Here is a 21,543-nt window from a genome sequence, read left to right on the forward strand (position 1 = left end):
GCGTCGGCCCGCCGCACCTCTCTCCCCGCCTGAAGCGCCTGCTTCATAGTTTAAGCTAATGATGAGTGTGTACAGGTGTGCTTTATACTCCTCCGGTTATTCCGTCACACCTTACCGTTCTAGCAACAAGCCAATAGGATTGGAGTGATTTCATTCACGTTCAGACCTGCTTCGCCTAGAGGCGTTCCCATAGTGTCGTAACCGACGCAGTCTCTCGTTCCCCTTCTCGGGGAACCAGGGTTACATACGTAACCCGAGACGTTGTGTCCCATGTTTTTTGACCTTTCAGACTTATTATTTAGTTGTAATAAACCAGATATATCCTTTAACCAGGTGAGCATGCTCAGTTTTACAGGACCTAAAAACTATTTGAAGATTTAAATAAAGTCTGATGAAATAATTAATGGTCCGGAAACAATTCAAAGTCTCAGAGTACTATACAGCGTTGTTTTCAGTTAACTGAGCTTTGACGAGCAAGTTCTCTCTCAGTTCCTGTAGTTTCTGTTTACCAGTTTAAACTGGTAGAGTGTCTGCAGATTGCAGCTAGTTCAAAACGCAGCAGGCAGGTTCCTCATGAGAGCCCAGGTGCTCTGATTTTTGCTTCTGTACCATAGCTCCATGTTGAATTCTGTATTCACTTATTTATTTTATATACTTATTTATTCCCAATTTTTTAAATCACAATCAACTTAGCTGAGCTTTTGTCCACATGAGTCTGAGCTTATATTAAAATGGACTCTCAGGATCTATGTGTCCATCTTCAAACCAGCCTGAAGACTAATGCTGCATTTTCATAGTCCAGTACAGCATATATTAGCTCTGCTGTACTGGACTACATCCTCACAAGTGGTAACCATCCTGACCTTCACAATATGGAAAGACAAAGTCTAAGTTAGACCTATCTTGAAATAAATCCTTTATAATATTGCATTTGTTTCTTGTTAGCATACCCGTAGTTTTACTGGAATTTGGTTTTATTTGTTTCCTTATTCCCTGTTCTTTTTGTGTTTGAGTTGGAATTTATACATATCTTTCTAAATGGATGTCCTCTGAAACTGCTGTGTAAACAGTGTGCTCCATACTGTAAAATGTATTTGTGGTGAAAGAATATTAGCCACACTCTCTCCTGTCCATCTGTCTTGACACTGCAGTTAGAATACAACAAAAAGCCACAGATAGTAAGGCGGCTGTAGGTATCAGAAGGAAGGAAAGAAGGAAGGAAGGGCAGAAGGAAGCATGGGCAGATGGAAGGAAAGACAGACACAATGGATCTACTGAGGCCCAGTGGTATCAAGGCCCTGTGGTGTTGTTGGCATTGCAGTTATGCTGATTGATGTGTGGCTGTTTGCAAGCGCCTTCACTGTCAACACAAAAAGCACAAGAAAGAAAAAGACAACAATGAGAGCAAATGAGGAAGCCAGCAGAGTAAATGTTCATAATGATGCAAGCCACAACAGATACTGCTGCAAGAGACCAGGCAGAAGACTAATGAAAAAGATTAACAGACACCCAACATATTCAAAAGGAAGAGTATCTGTATCACCATAGAGACAATGTCAGACAACCATGCACTTACTCTAGACCATGAGAAAAAAAAGCTGAGTGATAATGCAATGCTCAACATAAGACTTTCTTTGCTTTTGTCATGATAATATATGTACAGTTCATCAGTTCACCTAGATAAAAGCTATTTTAGTTCTTTGCAAATGACCATGAAATGAAATTCACTTTCACATTCTCACTTCTCAAAGTGAAACCACTTAAACATTTTTAAATCGCTGTCGTCATTTAACATTATTACAGAGCAAATTCTGCTGCCTGTTTTATCTAACATCCAAAATCCATAAGTTTTAGCTAAAAGTCGGATCAGGCTCAGTGGGTGTCAGTTGAGCTTGCTGAATTACCATTGGGTGTTCACCATACCTAAACTGAATCGTACCTGAGAAGGATTTGGGAGAAAGACAAGACTGTTCAGTTTTAGAGTAACTTTGATTTGGTAAAATCTCTGATATAACAGTGTAACAGTGGGGGAATCAAATATTAATTTGGGTACCACAGACAGTCTTTTGTTATGAAATGAGACATTCATATCAGTCACATTCATAATGGCCATGGAGTGAAAGAACTAGCACAACATTAAACCCTCCATTCAGATGATGGTGTTATCTCCGGTCTACAGTCTGGTGGCGTACTAGAGTGTACGTACCTTCCTCTCAGGGGGATCCAGGGGTCTCCAGTTGTTGGCCCTGAGCTGGTGAAGCTCATCAAACTTGAGGCTTATGTTCTCGATTGACAGCTGAAGCATATCCCAAAAACCTGCCAGGTCTGAGGCCACAGGACGAGGATGGGCATTGGGGTTCTAAGACAGGAGAAAAGGAGGAGAAGAAATAGCTTCAAAGATGAAAGCCATGGAAGAGGAAAATTAAGGTCATTTTCAAGTTTGTTTGTAGAGCATCTCAAAATGTGTTGCAAAAAATATTAAATCATTTTTTTTTTTTTAAATATGAATATATATTTAATTACTGGTATGTCATGGTGAGATAGATTGAATAAAATTTGTCTAACAACATTTTACAGCTCAACGAGTAAAGACTTGCAAAGAAGGTTAAAGTCAAGGGCAACTGGACTTGGTTAAAGATACTAGACGACGTTTCGTCCCTCATCCAAGGGACTTCTTCAGTTCTGACTGACTGGTAGGGAAATTCCACTATTTAACCTCAGTCGTTGGCCAGGATTGTGAATACTGCTGGTTCATTAGTGTTCCTGGTTGCTGTAACGACAGTCGTTACAGTCGTTAGGACTACCGGTGGCCAAGACTGACCGACCATCGTTATTATCTTCACCTGAGGCCAATAGGTTACGTTTGTTGAGTTTCCTGGGAAGAGATGAAAGGACTGCATTGTAAGTGGGGGATAAGTGGTGGCGTAGACCCCCTCCTCTGTTTAATGACTGCTTCTCAACCCTGGTGTAGATGGTTTCCTTGACATCTCTTCCAAACCATCCATCTTCTCTGTCTAAAATGTGCACCTGGTGGTCCTCAAACGAGTGTTCTCTGTCCTTCAGATGTAAGTAGACTGCAGAGTCTTGACCTGAGGAGTTGGCCCTTCTGGTCAGGGCTGAGGCTAGTTCTGTTGTCCAGGGTGTGGTCTTGTGTTAACGGTTTCCTTACGGTTTCTACTGCTTCTATGGTGGGGATGCAGGTGAACGAAGAAGTCACATCATAGGATACCATGGTTTCATCTGGGTCCAGTTTTCAGTCCTCGAACTTTGTTTACAAAATCAATGTAGTTTTGGATGTGGTCTGGCGTGTTACCCACCAAGAGAGCTAGGATGGTAGAAATGTGTCTGGCAATGTTGTAGGTGGCCGAGTTAATGCTGCTGATAATCGGCCTGAGTGGGGCTCCTTCTTTGTGTATCTTGGGTAGTACTGTAACAGTGATACTGTTCCCGGGTGATGGAGTTTTCTTTCTGAAGTTGTTGTAGACATTCTATGGCCTTCTTCTTGTACCCGCTGGTTGGGTCCCGCTTCACTGTCTCATATGCGTTTGTGTCCATTAGTAGTGTGTTGACCTTGTTCTGGTAGTCCGCTGTGTTAGGGCTGCAGATACCTTTAGTCTGAGCTGTTCCGCTTCTGTTTTTCTTAATGGCCAATTCTGTGGCTGAGCTGAGGTCCACTATAGGTAGCTGCTGTGGTGTAATGGCAAAGTTTAATCCTTTGGCCAGAACATCTTTCTCTGGTTGGGTATCTGACAGGTTTTTCACCCATCTGTTGTCTGTTTCATGTGTTGTGGGGTTGTTGTCCTTTCTCCTCCAAGACAATTCTCCTGTTTTGTTAGTGCTGCTCGCTCTGGACTATAGGTTTTGGAATTTCCGGGTCTGTCTTTCTTTGCTCTTATTGTTGAGATAGCTGTGCCTTCTTGATGAAATCCATGATCCATTGTTAGAAACCTTGGGGGTTGTATTTGATACCATGCACTTTGACCAACATGTGAAAATCATTGACCCATACATTTTAAGATTCTTGTTATCACATATAGATGTTGCATGGTCAAGCATCTGGTAACATCTCTGACATATTCCACCCTTATATCACATGTAGGTAACATAAGTCTGAGCAGGGCTTACTGTCTGTTCCTTGCTCTAGACTGAAAACAAAAGGTGATCATGTCTTTGAAGTGGTGGCTCCAACACTGGAACACTCCTATTGACTGAGATTCTCAGGTCTCGGTCTGCGCCTTTAAAAAGCAGCTGAAGGCTCTTATTCAAACTGGCCTTAGCTTCGGATCGTGCTGTCTAGTGTTTGTATCTGTTGTTGATTTTAATTTATTGTTTGATTCTTTGTAATGTTATGGTTTTATTTTTAACAATTTTGCTCTTGTAAAGCACTTTGTGAACTTGCTTGGTGAAAGGTGCTACACTATTTACTACACTATACACTATATTTACCCCCTTGTATTCTGAAGAGTGTTGTTCATGTTGCTACCTGGTATGTATACATCTTTAGATAACTTTAGAGCTTTTAAAACACCTTGCGCGCCACCATATATAGAGGGTTATAGAGCAGCTGATGTTGGGTGGCACTGAAAGCAGCTTGAAAGTAATGAAAATTTAAATTTAAAGTTGTAATACCATAATAAGAGTGGCAGACTTTGTTTAATCCTAAGAGATACATACGGTCCTGCAGCAAAAGTGAAACTAAATGGGACTCGCCCATCAATGATTATACGGGTTTGGGAAATAGGTTTAATCAATTTAAGCCAATGACTGGTGTATGTGGTCTCCAGTTAATGAAGATAGTTATTTATTGAGGTGTAAGACAGGGGTTTCCCACCACTGTGGGTAGCTATGTGTCAGGACAGTGACTTTAACATTTGGCATTGAGAACAAAACCTGAATTGAAAAAGGAAACAATACCATTGAAACATTTGTATTGGCACTGAAACAAGTTCCATTCAAATAATTTTCAAAGGCAATTTTCCGATTTTTCTTCTTGTTAGTGACAGTTTTTCAGTTTTTTTCAGTGTCACTGGTTTTCAGTTTGAACCTTCTGTCACTGTTTTGGCAAAGAGCGGAGGGGTCTGAGGGGAGAGTTAACATCATTCTTCTTGAACCAGCTGTCCTCTCGTTCTCAAAACATTGGCAGAAGGTTTTGAGGATGTTCAAACTGGAAACCAGTGACAGTGAAAAAGAAACTTTCACTGAAAGAAGAGTGACGTGAAGAAAACTGACACAAAACACTGTAATGGAAAACACATCAGAATACCAAAAAATTTAAAACAAAATCAAATAATTTTTAAACCCTGCGTTTGATTTTTCAGTGGAACTTGTTTCACAAAATCAGATAGATTTCGAAACATAAATAATGATCAGGTTATTGAGAAATCAAAGAAGATACATGATAAGATTGAGGAGAAAGGAGCAAAATAAAAAAAATGATTTGTCAAAACAATTAGTGGCTAAAGGACATCAAAAGTAACTTCAAGAAACGGAATATGTTTGTAAATCCAAACACTGTTGTATCATTGTAATTTTTGACTGCATGTTCCTAGTGTGAGTGAGGGTGTTTCAGACTCACCAGATTCTCCTCACACAGCTCCCTGAACTGTTGAAACTTCTGGGACATCAGAAGCTGAGCACTTCCAACAGCACTCCTCATCTTCCCAAGGACTACAAGCATAGACACAGTGTTTAGGAAGAGACTAACCTACAGTACATCCATCTGGTCTTGAAAAATTGTAAAACATACTGTTCTAAACACATTTATTTTCCTGCTTACCAAGGACACATCATCTCCATGTACTGGAGAACTATGCACTCTCTTGTTGCAACTCATGACAACACGACTGCTAGGCATCTGACAAAAAGCTTGTCATGAAATGTCACATTTAGGCATCAGGAGCCATTCTATGTGCCCAGGAGTCTTTTGAGGTACCGAGGTACTTTATCTGAATATGGCTATACAGTAGGTTTTAATTCCTTTTCCACAAAAAAACCTGCTCCTGAAGATGAATTTTCTGATGGCTGGGACTATGTTGTTAGTCTTTGCAAAATATGTTCCTCCTTAATATATAATAAGTTCTTACTGTAGTTCTTATTACTCGTGTGCCATATTGACAGAGAAAGCAGAGTTCACATGCTGCAAAATCTGTTTTTCTTCCGGCACCAGCGCCCTCATTTTTTAAAACAATTTATTTATTGATTTTCTGCTTTAACAAGACATGTAGTATAAAAGCATTACACAATAACCGACAACAAACAGCAACAATCAGCAGCAAACCAAAAGGACAGCAATAATCACATAAGGAGTCAAACATCACCTCTCCTTCCCTATAAATATGTATATACACACATACATATACATATATACATACTCATATAAAAATAAATCCTCTAAGATAGAATAGAAGAGATGCTAGGCGCACACACACATACACCCACCCACACACACAAGTGCATTTCACAGTAGTCTGAGCCATTAGGATGTATCTGATGGAAGACAGTCCTCAAAACAACTACTTTAATCTTATTTTTGCTTGTATTGCAAACTAGCTGCGTTTCAAACAGCGAAAATGGTATCCAAAATATGCAGAGGATGTGATTTTACTGTTTTTTTTTAAGAAAAGCAGCAGAGAGAGGACAAGGATTATGGCCCTGGTAGGGACCCTCTAGCACCTGAGCTGCCGAGAACACTTGCTGGTGCCTTTGCTCAAATTACCCTCTGATGCCAACAGACACAGAATTTCTGGGAACATCTGGGTGGGCGTAGGCATCAGACGCTCTGAGTCATCAAAGCAATGTATCCTGGTACGTGTAGGAACTGCTGGCATGGTTATACAGATAGGAAAACTAAATTTTCTCTGTCAATATAGCACATACTGAGGAATTTCTTGTTTAATTGAATTGCACATCCACATGAAAAGTGGCAAAATTTTCTTTTAATGCACTTTAAATCTCTATATCAGTGGTTCCCAACCTGGGGATCAGGACACCCACAAGAGGTCAAGAGATAATTATTGGGATAGAAAATCAGAACTGACCAAATATTGGTACCTGCAGTTATGTTCTTGATGTGACTTTTTTCTCTAATCTTTGTTTTGTTCTTGTTCTTGCTTGTACTGTATACTTTTATCTACTATCTTCAGGCCTCCAAAAAACACTTTTCGCTTTAAGTGTTCAAAATACAGACATGCACAGGTAGACAAAGGTTGGGGACCAGTGCTCTATGTGTATAGCACATGTATGTAAGTATTTCACTTTTAACATTTTATCAGAATAGAAGTTGACTCCAATACAATGTGGGGGAGCACTTTATCTCAAAACACATGGGGCCAGATTTACTAAAGGTTTGCGTGAGTAAAAAATGGTGTGCATGCAGAATGACGTCTTTCAAAAGTGCAAGATAGCACCTGTCTACTGTTACTACTTTTGCCTCAATGAATATGCAGTTTGGGGCGTTTCAGTTTTATTGTGCAAAGTAGTGGGAGGGTAACATGCAAATACAATATGTTACTACACGCAATGTGATCTAACAAGCCTACAAGCAATTTCATGTGAGTGCAACAGCATCTGTATTTAATACGTTTGAAAGGAAGGTGCAAATCGCCAAGTGTTGCGCAGAAATGACTGCTGTTATCTTTGCGAGGAGACACAGCCATAACTACAGATGACGCAGAGAAATTAACAATATTAGATAACATTATTCTATATCCAATATATAGAAATAAAATTATTTTATTTTATTTATTCATTGGCAATATTGTTGTATTAACATTCATGTCAATAAAGCAAATTTCTCCGTGAGATGGAAGAATTTAGAAAGTTGTGTGGCGCTGCGGAGAGCCCCCAGCTGCAGTAGTGCATGGATCACGCGTAAACTTCATCCAGCCAGAGAGAACGATCACCAACTGTTCACAGCGTGCCGGTGGTAATAGCGACACAAGCAGTTGTAGGTATCGGAGAGGGAATGGGGCGTTGGGGTGTACAGGACCAGGGACAGGAGATCGCAGATCGACCGGGCACAGTGGGTGATCATTCCCTCTGGCTGGATGAAACATGATTTGCTAGCATTTCGTCACGTCTGGGTCATTCCAGCATACTGTAGCTGTTTCTGCTGGGGTTTCCCAAAGCAGTTTTTCAGGAGTGCTGTCCCAAGTACTTGGTGTAATCTCAGGCAGGATGGGCAGGTACATACGATTTCCACATACTCGGGATGCACTGAATGAAACAAACATTGAAAACAAAGGTTTTTACGCAGTGGCTGCTTTCCCTCCCAACTCTCCATGGCGGAAACCATTGAAACATGCAAACCCCTCATTTAAATACGGCCACCTCCTTTGTGTTTGCTCCTGTTGTCATCTACGCAATAATTCTTAGCTGATCACCAATAACAGGTACTACAATTGGTGGCTTGCAGTCACGTGATTGTGATGACGTGCAAAATTCAGATGGCGGGCAGGAAGTGAAGAGCGGAATGGACAAGATGGAGGAAAGTCTGTACTGTACCATTTTAGACGCTATTACAAGAGAAAGATATAAACAAAAAATCCAAACATATGTTGGATGTGATCCTTACGTTTTGAAGAGGAGCGATTTTTCAACTGAATTGAAAGATTTGCCTGCCATCGAGGCGATTGTTATCAGCAACTACCTTGTCCTGCAGACATCCTTCTACTGAAGACAACAAATGAAAGCATACAAAAGTATGGAGGTATTAAACTTTTTTGTAAGTGGTTGGGTCCACGATCTCAGTGCCAAGATGCTCCACAATGACTGTCGTTTGGTTTTCGCCCGAGTGAACATTTCTTTTTTGTCCAGTGGCTTAAGATAAAGTTAATATGGCGGTTCATTAAAAAATGTGCTAAAAAGATGTTTGACATGTAAAATCATAAATTCACAAATTCAATTATCTCTGCCCTGTTGCAGGTGCATAGTGCCCCTAAAGAAATTACAAAATCTGAACGTGAAATCAATGAACAAACAAATTTAAGGACCTTACTCTTGAATTAGGATAGGAAAATAGGCCCATAAGATGTTGTTGTTTATGGATAAACATATACATAAACTGATATTTTCCTACTTCAGTGCCTGCAGTCTTCATCAGAAATGTTGCTGAAACTTCATGTTAGCTGATTTATATAGTAACAGGTAGGGCGACCATGTCCACATAAATCAGCTGACAGGAAGCTTCAGCAACTCATCTGATGAAGACTGCAGGCTTTGTAGTCATGTAAAAAACCTGCCTTGATTTCAGAATCAATGACATAGTCAGATAAAATCAGTAATGTTGGTTGTTTACATGTTGTTTTCACTGTGAATTTTAGTGCCCACACTGCAAGGAAGATAAAGGTAATGTACTGTACTGGAGACAAGGGATTCTGCCTCATCAAATATGGGGATGATGTTACACTGGACAGGAGCCATGCTTCCTACTTCCAAGTCCTAGCAAAGCTTCACATTGTGGATGCTGAGTATTGTGACTTTGTTGTGTGGAACCCTAATGACATTTTTGTTGAAAGAATTGTACCTGATATGGACTTTGGGATGATGTGATTCCCAAAGCTGAGAATTTTTTCAGAAACTGTATCCTTCCAGAAGTGTTGGGACAGCAAGTTACGAAATAACATTTTGACATGTTATTTGACTAAAGGGCAGTAGCTCACACAGCTCAGGCCCTTCAGTTAGTCATTTTGCCAATGAAAAACACTGATTAAAATGTATATTTTTTGACAATCGGATGTTTATTGAGAAGATTATATGAAAAGATTAAATTATACAATGAAAGGTATTACGGTGTATTATTTACAAGACCTAAAACAGTGTACACTTTGTAAATTCTATTAAATTTAATTAAACAAAAACAAAGCTGCATCTAATCTGGTAGTTATTTCTACATGGGAATCTTTGCAGGACTCCACAGTACTTTTAGATTGGATTGAACTCCTAGGTTACACAGAAAAATTCACTAAAAACACAATGTATTGTTATGCTGCTATCCTGTTAGTATACCAACATTTAATATATAATTTATCATTAACGTCCAAAGTTTTCATTTTAACAGTTGTCAGTTTATTTATATCGTAGGAAATAATGCCAAACGCTCAGCTGAGCATGTTTTGTTACACAGAAAAAGTCATATCATTGCTAATGATCTGAAGTTTACTTCATAGTTTGTCAATTATTGCATTAGTGTGCTCTACTACTGGCTTTGTTCCTTTTTACACTGAAATGACAAATTAAGCACTTGTTAAAGTATTACTTTTACCAACAATGACCCGTTGATATGCCATGTTCAGGTAGTTTTTGTAATTTTTTACTCCAGTGGGACCACAGACTGACAAATTTACCAAGGCACAGCAAATAACTCCAAACCTATCAATCAATGTCAGTGACTTGCCTGGTTTTGTTGCCATGTGTTCGATGGGCATGGCCCTACTTTTTGCAAAATCTGATTTTCCTTCTAACCAATCCAATAACTCTTTCCACATGAATACGCACATTAGCTATTTGTTTCTTCCACCTTGTATGCTGACAGCTGTCTTTTCCCCTTTGTGAATGCAGGTATCTGCAGTGAAGCAAAGTAGAATCCTACACTATCCCCAATGTTAAACCCACGGTCTGCTAGAACAATTTCTCCAGGTAAAAGGATTTTTAGGAGGTCACTCTCTTCAGTAATCTTCTTATCACTAACTCTTCCTCCCCAGCCAGGAGATATGTAAGAGACATACCCTTGGGGATCAACACCGATCAGAAACTTCCCAGTGTGGTGATGTTTATAGTTTGACCAGGTTTGTGCTCTAGCAAGAAAATTAGAAGGTTGTTCAATAAATACTTCAAAGCAGTCTTTGATCACAGTAACTCTACATCCAAATTCTTGCTGGAATGCCATTGGTATTATGGCTTAAAGTACATTTCACTCTGGCCACTCAATTAAAAACTGTGGAGCAAGAGACATTGAACCTGAAAGCTAAATCTTTCAGAGGAAGGTTTAGTCTCAACCTCAGCAAAACTAAAATGACCTGTTCAAATTTAGAAAGCACAGACAAATGGCCCAAACAGACAAAAGGCTCACACAGCTGAAAAACCTGCATTAAAACTAAGACATTGGGGAGTCCAGTGTAAAACTTTGTCTTGTCTTCATTCTTCTGAAAAGACTCTTGGCTAAACTGTGTGTCCAGTGCTTTAGTCCTGAGATCACCCAGCTCTGTTGTGGTTTGCTTCAGAACATCTTCCATCCTCTCAATGTCATCCATGATTAGGTCCGTCTAGCATCCTGCATCTGCATACAATATATAGCAGTAGGGAGAGGGAATATTTATTCACATTACTCTCCAAATCATTAATGATGTGAATTGTTTAGTTGCTTAGTTGTCCACATACTTATAATAAGGGCCAAAGTTATTTGCATTCATATGTTTATACAGATGTTTAACCAGGGTAGTTCATAGAGAATTTAGTAATCTATTGTGCAAGCCTAATTGAAAGTTTACATGCATTATTTGTTGTCAGAATCACATCTGCCTTATACAACTGGAATACTAGCAACATGTATTAATACAATTACTTCACCTTGTCAATCATGTAACATCTCTGTGTTGTCCTCTGTCTCATGGAGTTCCAGCAAGGCCTCTGCACCTTCTGCGTGTCTATGTTGATCGTACCTGGTCGTTCCCTTTCTGATAACCAAGGTTAACTGTAGGAGCCCAGTCTACAGACTCAACATCATTTAAAGAACTAGGGCAGCCTAAAGAGAACTTCCATCCATCGTCAACCACTTATCCTGCGTACAGGGTCGCTGGCTAAAGAGAACAACATTAATTAAATGCTTGTGGCAATAAGGTTGCACCCTCAAAACACTTTGTAGTTGGCTTTGCTAACGTTACGTGTTTGTCTTTAGTTACAGGGATAACATAAAAACTCAGAGAAAATAAGAAACAATTACTTTGACTTTACAAAGTTCGGAAACTGGCACGTTACACAATCAGAGCCACATAAATTGTATTAACTCACCTTTGATAAAGTGATCACTGCACACATGAGCATTTTCCGATTCGGCTCCTCCCGACCACAGACGTAGGTTTGCAAGCCATTTTTTTCCGGCATTTCCGGCATTTTTCGGTCAATTTCTTGCATTTTTCCCCTTATGAACAACAACTTTTGGTACACGATAAAAGCTCTTTGTGGTTTCTCGGTTTCATCAATTTGAGCAACCATAAACAACACGTAGGCATTTTGAGTTTGTTAAAGTGCTTCCTAAATGTAACAAATCACTTCCTGCCCTCCATAGCAACGCAGTGACATGACATCATATGCAAACAAACTATTGCAAGTGCAATATTTTAGACTGCACACGCAATTTAGTACTCTTTATTGGAGATGTTAGTAAATCCGGCCCATGGCATACTAATACGACTAATAACTTTTTGAGCATAAATGAAATTATGCTTTTCCAACATAGTTTCATACATACATTATGAACACACGCACACATAGACATACTATCTTCAGGCAGGTCATTCTCCCGCTGGTCGAGCTCCATCTGTTGACACCAGCCCTCCATGCGGTCGGTCTCTGCCTGTAGCAGCTTCAGAAACCAGCGTCCATCTCTCTGACACACTGACCGCTGCACCACCTGCCATTCAAACATTCAGACTGTCATAAAGCTCATCATGACAATACAAGATATAAGAGTTAAAATTGTTACCTTTCCTTTATTATATTTATTTTTACATTCACAAGATAATAATACTTTTATTATAGTATATACTTATACTTAGTTTATCTATGTATACTTCACATTTTTGCTGACCATTTTCAAATGCACCATATAAAGTCTTAAATGTTTGGATATGTTTTTCTACTGTTTCTGGCATGCATTCCCTCTTTATTTCTGTCATAGTACAGCGCTCTTTTTATGACATGTTAATGACAACCGTATTATATTATTATTATTATTATTATATTATTGCCGTAAATACCTTAATATGACTCTGCAGTATGAAATTCTTCTTTGCACCCTTTATAGACATTTTTAAGAATAAAACAGGCTGGAACATGTAGCTTTATATAGCAATTTGTGGGCAGTAATTATGCAAATGCACAAATCTGATAAATGCTTACCTGCTCATTTAACATTCATGATGTTGAAACAAGCAAGGTATGACAAGTTTGTGCAGCTAAGCAAGTTTGCTGAGTCTGACTGAGGACGTGCAAACCTCACAGTAGAGGTGTTTAGGATAAGAAAAAACACCATTTCTTACATGAGGTCCAAAAAGCAGTATATATGAACATGACTAATGGGTTTCAGGAGCAGTAGAGAAAGTACATTTAAATTTCTAAAACACATATGTGATGTAAAGTGTATGTGATTTTGAATATGTAACATCAATGCCACTGGTAGGTCATTTCATTTAATGACTGAATATCACAAAGAGTACGGTCTAGACCTGCTCATTATGAAAAGTGTAATGAGAGACTTTTGATATGAATTGGCGCTATATAAATACAATTTAATTTAATTGAATGATTCCCAAATTAAATCACATATCAATATAATTTTGTTATCTTGTCATGGTAGTCATTCATTTTTTGTGGTTACCTCAGTTTCTTCTATACGTTACAAAATATCTTTATAAATGTAAAAGGGAACTCAATTACATCAGTAATATTTAAATGTTTCTGCATTTTACAATAATTTCTATAAATGCGACACAGATAAAAACCCACTGTTGGTACACATATTATAGAACATTAATAAAAGTGTTGTGAAAGACATTGTACAACAATAAATTACTGAAACATTTGGACCACCCAGAGCTGCTGATCCCTGTGCTAAGAAGTGGTCTTAAAATTGGGTCAACTGCTTTCTAACAAGCATAGGTGCAAATAAAAAGTACACACAGCAGAAGCAATTCATTAACATAGAGTGGAAGCTCTGTTGAAATAGTTTAATCACTGTTAAGCTGATGATACACGGGACTAACTGAACTTTTTAAGCAATGTTGCCAGGCAATCTTGCTGGAGGCAAGTCCCACTATGTTTTGAACAGATAGCGGCGGGGCGGGGCAAGTGGCTGAATGGTGGGAGAAGGAGATTACGGTAGTAATCTTTACTCATTAACATTGACGGGAACATTGCCCAGCACCATTGCTCTAAAAGTTGTTCCGTGTATCATCAGCTTTAGAGAGCAGAGATAAGATACTTGAATCTGAAAGTGAGATAAGATGTGAAAGTGTGTAAGTGAGCGTAAAGATTGTGGTTTTTATTCATTAATCTATCTTTGACCTTGACTTGATTATTTGAGATTTAGAGTAGTATTTAGAGTAAATATTGCCCTATTATAATATAATAAGTGACTAACAAAACTTGGAGTGATATCTTACACACAGAGATGTTAATTTGATGCTTTTTATGATTCTTTATGTTTTTATTACTTGACATCATTTAGCTCTTTCTGAGCTGATATAGAATACATAATACTAAACTATGGAATCATATACATACTGACCCACACAGATCATTCAGTAGTTCAACTGAAGTGACTAAGTATAAATAATTCAAACTGTAAATAATTATTAAAATATGTTTAACTTATACTAACATGTAATCATGACTTATTATAAAATTAGTAGAGAAAATAGTAAGGCCATTGTTTTGTAGTTGATCTCTGTATTTCCTGTGTTTTAAAAAAAAAAAAGTACATAGATCCAAATAAAAGGGTCAGACTTTTCAAATTTCATCAAGTTAGTGTTGAGACTTTTAAAGCCACAAAATAAATAAATAAATAGTTGCTTAATTACACATTGAGCATATACAGAAAAACAGTAACTATATATTTTGTGTCATGCGTCAGGACACTTGATGAATGTAAGTCCAACATTCACTTTCCTTTTAGCTCTGGCTCAGTCTCCATCAACTCTCGAGAAATGTCTATCTGGCTCTTTAGCTGCTAATGTTCCATTATGTTCACCAGCTACTCTTTACATCTGACAGATTGTGGTGCTGGGTAGGTAGTGTACAGTGGGTTTATCAGAGCTTTTTCACATCACCCATATTGCTTCTTCCATTTTTAATATAACAGTATTAATTAGTGCAGATTTAAAATCAGCGTGGCATTATGAAAGGATATTAAAATAGTAACTGACTGGAATTAATTAGTGAGTAAGAACAGCATTTGTAGTTACTGTTTTTACCTCTAAAATAGTAGAGCTGTTGAAGCTGACATCAAGTGGGTCATCTGTTACACTGTCTATCCAGGGGTCTGGAGGGGGGAGGATGGATGGGTCAAAGCCCACATCCTCAAAGTCATCGGAGGCACAGGCGTGGTAGTGGTTCCCTGAGCCCTGGATGCTGACGGTGGAGGTGGTGGCATCACGGGAGTATTGCCGAGAAATGGCACCAGATGGCAGGACTTCCGTGTCAGTGTCTGGGTAGTCAAGAGGGGTGTCCAGCAAGTCTGGCATGTCTAGATCTGCCTGGATGGAATAATGAGAAAATCTTAATAGTGAGTCAATGAACAAATGGTTGTTTGAGTGGTTCAGATCTGATAATTCTATGTCTGACTAATAGAAGTGGTCAGACATGGAATTTTGCTTCCAAATTATATTCAGTTGTTTTGGGTAGGACTCCATTGTACTGCCGTGGTCTGTGTGTCAATGTGTTTAATACTCACTATACACTATACTTTAATAATACATAGCTAATACTAAATTAGCATTTCTGATCATGTGGTGTGTCATAATCATCACAGGAGATATATCATTCCAACCTTGATGTACCTCAGGGCTCTATTCAAGGAACATATTTTTTGCCCATAAAAGCAGATGATCACGTTGATATTATACAGTTAGAGACTTGCTAGGCTGCTGTGACAAACTGAATGTCATATGAATTCCTACTTCGAATTCAGAAAAAAATGTAGATGCTGGTCATTGGCCCCATAGACATCAGTTAGATCAGTAAGTCAACAACTGTGTAATCTCTCAAAATTGTACATCCAAGAATTTTGGTTGTACTTTTGAACCTGCCCTCTCTTTGATGTGCATGTTAGAGAAACTACAAAGAATACTTTTTTCCACCAACTGAATAGTGTAAGTAATTAATTTTTAGTAATTAATTAACTTTGACCATGGCTGATATAAATCCTGATCTAATAACTACATCAATTAGTTTTTGGTGGAATTTTTCATGAAATAAAAAACTGAATTAAAAACGTTACTATTAATAGTTAGCTCACAGGGAATGGCTACGCACACACCTCTTTCCCTCTCTCTCAGGCCACCTGCGCTGTATTTACAAATCCTCTTTTTGTCCATGTTATCTGTTTATGAGGCCATCACAGGGTGCGATTTGTGAGAAAACAGAAGGGGGTATGAGAAAAGGTTTTACTGCCACTGTTACTTAATAAATTAATAAATATATAACATTACTTTGCAATGCAGAGTTGCAGTAAATAGACAGAGAAGACAGATGCATGCTCTGTTTAAGCGCAGTATTTAAGAGGAGAGTGACTGATTTAAAAGCCGTCACTTTCAAGAGTGTCATTGAGTGAAACCCAGCAGCTGTGACTTCAGGCGTATTCACACTGGTGTAACAGGCACACTGCGCTACTTGTCATCATAGAAACAGATCTTCAGATTTTGATGTTAATTGCACCTTCAGTAATATCGGCTGCCTTCTCTTCAACACACAGGTCCGCTGCTCACTGGAACAAGGTTTTGATAAGCTATTATTTGCAGCGTGTAACCAATCAGATAAATAAATAAGTAAATAAATAAATAAGTTTAAAAAAATATTATATATATTTTTTTAACTATTTATATATATATATTTCACCACGCCAATGTTAGATTTTATAGTGGTTTATTATGATGACTAGTTATGAAAGGAGGGGTCAAGAGGGGAGGGGGATGAAGGGGTTGACAGAAGAGGGATGAAGGGGTTGAGGATGGAGGGATGAAGGAGTCGAGGATGGAGGGACGAAGGGGTCGAGAGAAGAGGGATGAAGGGGTCAAGGAGGTTGTTTAGGGTTTGGTGGCCGTAGCAGCTAGGAACCCGAGGGGTCGAGATTCAGGGTGGGGGCTTGTCTCGATAAGCAGCTTGGTCTTATGAACCCCCCTGTGGTTCCTGTTGTAGAAGAAGACGAAATAATTACTAGGCAGAATTATGGATTTTAGCGTGCATGTCTTTCATGTAGGGAGGAAGCCGGGGCCTGGGCTGAGCGAGGTCTAAACTCAGAACCTTCTGCTGCGAGGCTGCAGTGCTGATCTAATAACTACATCAATTGGGCCACCGTGCTGCCCATTAAAAGAGGTGAACAAGCAGGGTTTGGGTGGGAGGGATGTGAGAACCGAGAAACGGGAGAGAAAACGGGTTAGACAGCTTATATATACGTGAGTGCATGTGACTGGATTTGAGAAGCACAGGTGGATGGAATGAGTGAAGTACAGGTGGTTGAATGGAGGAATTGAATGAAGTGCAGGTGATAGAATAAGTAAGAGAGGCGTGGTCCTGTTCCTGAACCTCAGTTTTACATAACTCCATAACAAAATCTCCCTCTCACCCCTTGCGGGGTGACATGTGTCATCCTCAAGCTCGGGTCCTCTACCAGATGCCTGGGAGTTTGAGGGTTCTGCGCAGTATCTTAGCTGTTCCTAGGACTGCACTCTTCTGGACAGAGACCTCTGATATTTTACCTGGAATTGGCTGTAGCCACTCTCCCAGTTTGGGTGTCACAGCCCCCAGTGCTCCGATTACCACTGGCACCACTGTTGCTCTTACTTTCCACATCTTTTCTAGCTCCTCTTTCAGCCCTTGGTAATTCTCAAGCTTCTCGTATTCCTTCTTCTTGATGTTGCTGTCGCTTGGGATTGCCACATCTATCACTGCAGCCTTCTTCTGCTGTTTGTTGATCAACACAATGTCTGGTTGGTTAGTCATCAATAGTTTGTCAGTCTGGATCTTGAAGTCCCACAGGATCTTCGCTTGGTCATTCTCAAATACCTTAAGAGGTGTCTTCCATTTGACCTTGGGACTTCCAGCCCGTACTCATGGCAGATGTTCCTGTACACTATGACAGCTACCTGGTTATGGCATTTCATGTACGCACTTCTTACCTGCATCTTACACCCCGCTGTTATGTGCTGTACTGTCTCAGGGGCTTCCTTGCGCAGTCTGCACCTGGGGTCCTGCCTGGTGTGGTAGACCCCAGCCTCTATTGATCTTGTACTGAGTGCCTGTTATTGTGCTGCCATGATTAAAGGCTGGACTAAAGGACAGCACTGAAGATATATATATATCTTTTTATCCAAAGCGACTTACAATTGCTATATATGTCAGAGGCCGCATGCCTCTGGAGAAACTAGTTAAGTGTCTTGCTCAGGGACACATTGGTGGATGTGTCACAGTGGGGATTGAACCTGGGTCTCTCACACCAACAGCATGTGTCTTATCCACTGCACCCACCCATCAGCACCCCACAATTTCATTTATTTGAAAAAAATGTTTTGAGATATTTTGTTAATTGTTAAACTGTTAGGGGCGGCTGTGGCTCAGGAGGTAGAGCAGGTTGGTCGTTAATTGGACGGTCGGCGGTTCAATCCCTGGCTCCCCCTGGTTGCGTGTCGAAGTGCAAGATACTGAACCCCGATTTGCCCCTGGTGGCTGTTCCTCCAGTGTATGAATGAGTGTGAATGTTAGTTTCCGTTTGAGCACTTAGGCTCAGTGTGTGGATGTAGTGTAAAAGAGCATTTACATTTAAACATTGACCAGACAGGAAAAAAACAAATGTGTCTTGGAGGACTTAAGGAGCTGAGGTACTCGAAAACACAGTAATAGTGGAAGCTTACCTGTACAGCAGTTGTCACACTGTTGGAGCGCTGAAAACGACGGTACCTGACCGAGAGAGGGAGACAAACAGTAAATACCAAAGACCCAGATTTTTCCCCTCTCTGCTCACAGGCAACAATTTCAAGATTCAAGGATTTATTTGTCACATACTCATATTTATCATCTACGGTTATGATAACACTGATCTTCATAAACATGTAAATTAAATTGCACTAGGTTGTTGTTTTTCACTGACTAAATTAATTTGCCATGCATATCAGAACATGAAAACTTGGGTGCCTTCCTGGAGCCAGACTTGGGAGGGGAGCTCGGCAGGCCTTGGGGCACAGTCTGAAAGAACTACATGGTGGTAACCACCCACAGGGATAAGCATTAAGGTTGGGCGCATTGTCAGTCGGGTGACTGGCAAAGGCAGGGATCAAGCTGCACCAGCTGACCACTGGTGTCGTAGTATGGTTGTAGGGATGTGGAACATCATTCTTCTGGCGAGGAAGGAACCACAGCTAGTGTGGGAGGTGGTACTAGATATCGTGGGTGGCTCAACTATATGCACAGCACTGGGTCTGGAACCAAACTCCTGGAGAGAGGCTGGACACACACAATTTCTGGAATTGCTCATGGTGAGAGATACCTAGGATTTTTCACACATACTGTAAAGGAATTATTTTTATTGTGAGCATTTAAACCTTGAACATTAGCACATTAAAACACTGCTGTTGACTCACATATGAATAAAGAGGGGTTCAACCAACCATTGTTCACTTCATTAGGTAAACCTGGTTGAAATCTATGCAGCCATCAACCCCTGCTGAAATGGTTCCATAGAGGTATTGATTCAACCCTACGGCCATCCTGGAGGCTGTGGCGGCATTATAGTGAAAGGTTAATATTCAGTCTACCCTCATTGATATAAATTCGCTGGACAAAACACCTCTTTAAACAGTTTCACAAACCAAAACTAAACATTGCAACTTTTATAAAGGTTGGACATACTGCAGGGCTGCTGGACCAGACATCAACCCCAGCTAGGTGTATCCAACAAACTACATTTAAGGTAAATAGTACTAGTTGCTTTAAAACGGTTTGGTTTTAAAGGAATGTAGCTTGGAAAATCAGTACAGTACGTCTACAAGACGACATACTATTTTATCAACTTTGTTATCTTTTATAATTTCTTTCTATAACATTCTTTAACATAATTGTAGAGAAGCTTGAACACAGGGGTCTGAAGAAAACTGCAGTGAGTCTATAAGTCAGGGAAGCTGGCCACAGTTATTAGGGTTTATAGTAAAAAATAACCTTGCCAGATTAGTGTGTGGGTGTTGACCAGTAAGAAATAATTACTCAACTGCAGGAAATGACTTAGATGTACATAAAAGAACATATGCATGTACCTTGGCTGCCACAATTTGTACGCCGTTTTACTTTTCTCCAGTCTCTACTGAGAGTAAGCTTACGTTATCGCCAAAGAAATTTTTTTATTTAACCTTTTTTTAACCAGGGGAGATTTTTATCTCAAGACCCATTGAGATAAAATCTCCATTTCAAGGGCACCCTAGCCAAGAAAGGCATCAGGAAAGCAAATCTGACAGTACCGACATGGAATGACAACAATACAATCAAAGTATCTACCATTTATCATATAACCATATGCAACATCAACGGCGCATTATAAAAACCAGTACATTAAGATGTCTCCATGCAATAAAAATACACTAATGGAAAAAACAAACTTCATTTACTTTGTGATAAATCCGTAAATGGTTCGTTCTTTCATTATTTCGTTTCAAAACCAAATCAGAAAAACCAAAAAAACCATGTCATCAAGCTATTTATTATGGCCCGAGCACGCTCATGCGAGGTCCCTATTGAATTTGTAAAGATTATATATATTTAGGGCCCAAGCACAACCGTGCGAGGTCCCTATTGAATTTGTAAAGATTACTTTTTTTTTAGGGCCCGAGCACGACCGTGCGAGGTCCCTATTGAATTTGCTAAGATTAATCCCTAGGAGGAGTTCGTTAAAGTACGGAGTGTGTAAATCATCCAAAAATGGCTGTAAAATTCAAAATGGCCGACTTCCTGTTGGGTTTAGGCTATGGCTCCAAGAGACTTTTTTGTGCGTCTGGACAAGATACACGCACCACAGAAAATTTGTGCATGTAGGTGAAACGTGCTGCGGGGGCTGCTTAGTTGAAGGTCACATTCACCCACAGTCATAGCGCCACCTGCTGGCAACAGGAAGTGACTTTTAACGAAGCAGGTTTTATACTTATATAAAACCTGTTACATGCGTCTATTAAAAGTAAAGTAACACAAAAATGTCAGGGAAATTACTTTACTTAGATTTAAGTACTGCAGTTGTACGTTTTTGGCCCGAGCACGACCGTGCGAGGTCCCTATTGAATTTGCTCGGATTATATATATATTTTTAGGGCCCGAGCATGACCGTGCGAGGTCCCTATTGAATTTGCTCGGATTATATTTAGGGCCCGAGCACGACTGTGCGAGGTCCCTATTGAATTTGCTCGGATTATATTTTTAGGGCCCGAGCACGACCGTGCGAGGTCCCTATTGAATTTGCTCGGATTATTAGGGCCCAAGCACGACCGTGTGAGGTCCCTATTGAATTTGCTCGGATTATATATATATATATATATATTTAGGGCCCGAGCACGACCGTGTGAGGTCCCTATTGAA

At 39.7% G+C, this 21,543-nt stretch overlaps 1 protein-coding gene across 1 annotated transcript in view; it reads right to left on the bottom strand.

Moving 5' to 3' along the window:
* The window catches only part of LOC123972395 (disks large-associated protein 1-like), a 174,341-nt gene that overhangs the window by 1,795 nt on the left and 151,003 nt on the right, over positions 1-21,543 (bottom strand). The window contains exons 11-15 of the mRNA XM_046051880.1: positions 18,843-18,888; positions 15,189-15,470; positions 12,496-12,628; positions 5,576-5,667; positions 2,207-2,359 (exon numbers count right to left, since the gene is read on the bottom strand). Coding sequence (XP_045907836.1) covers positions 2,207-2,359; positions 5,576-5,667; positions 12,496-12,628; positions 15,189-15,470; positions 18,843-18,888 — 706 coding nt within the window. The remainder of the gene's footprint in view (positions 1-2,206; positions 2,360-5,575; positions 5,668-12,495; positions 12,629-15,188; positions 15,471-18,842; positions 18,889-21,543) is intronic.

The sequence above is a fragment of the Micropterus dolomieu genome, linkage group LG06 (genome assembly GCF_021292245.1).
Source record: "Micropterus dolomieu isolate WLL.071019.BEF.003 ecotype Adirondacks linkage group LG06, ASM2129224v1, whole genome shotgun sequence".
NCBI lineage: Eukaryota > Metazoa > Chordata > Actinopteri > Centrarchiformes > Centrarchidae > Micropterus > Micropterus dolomieu.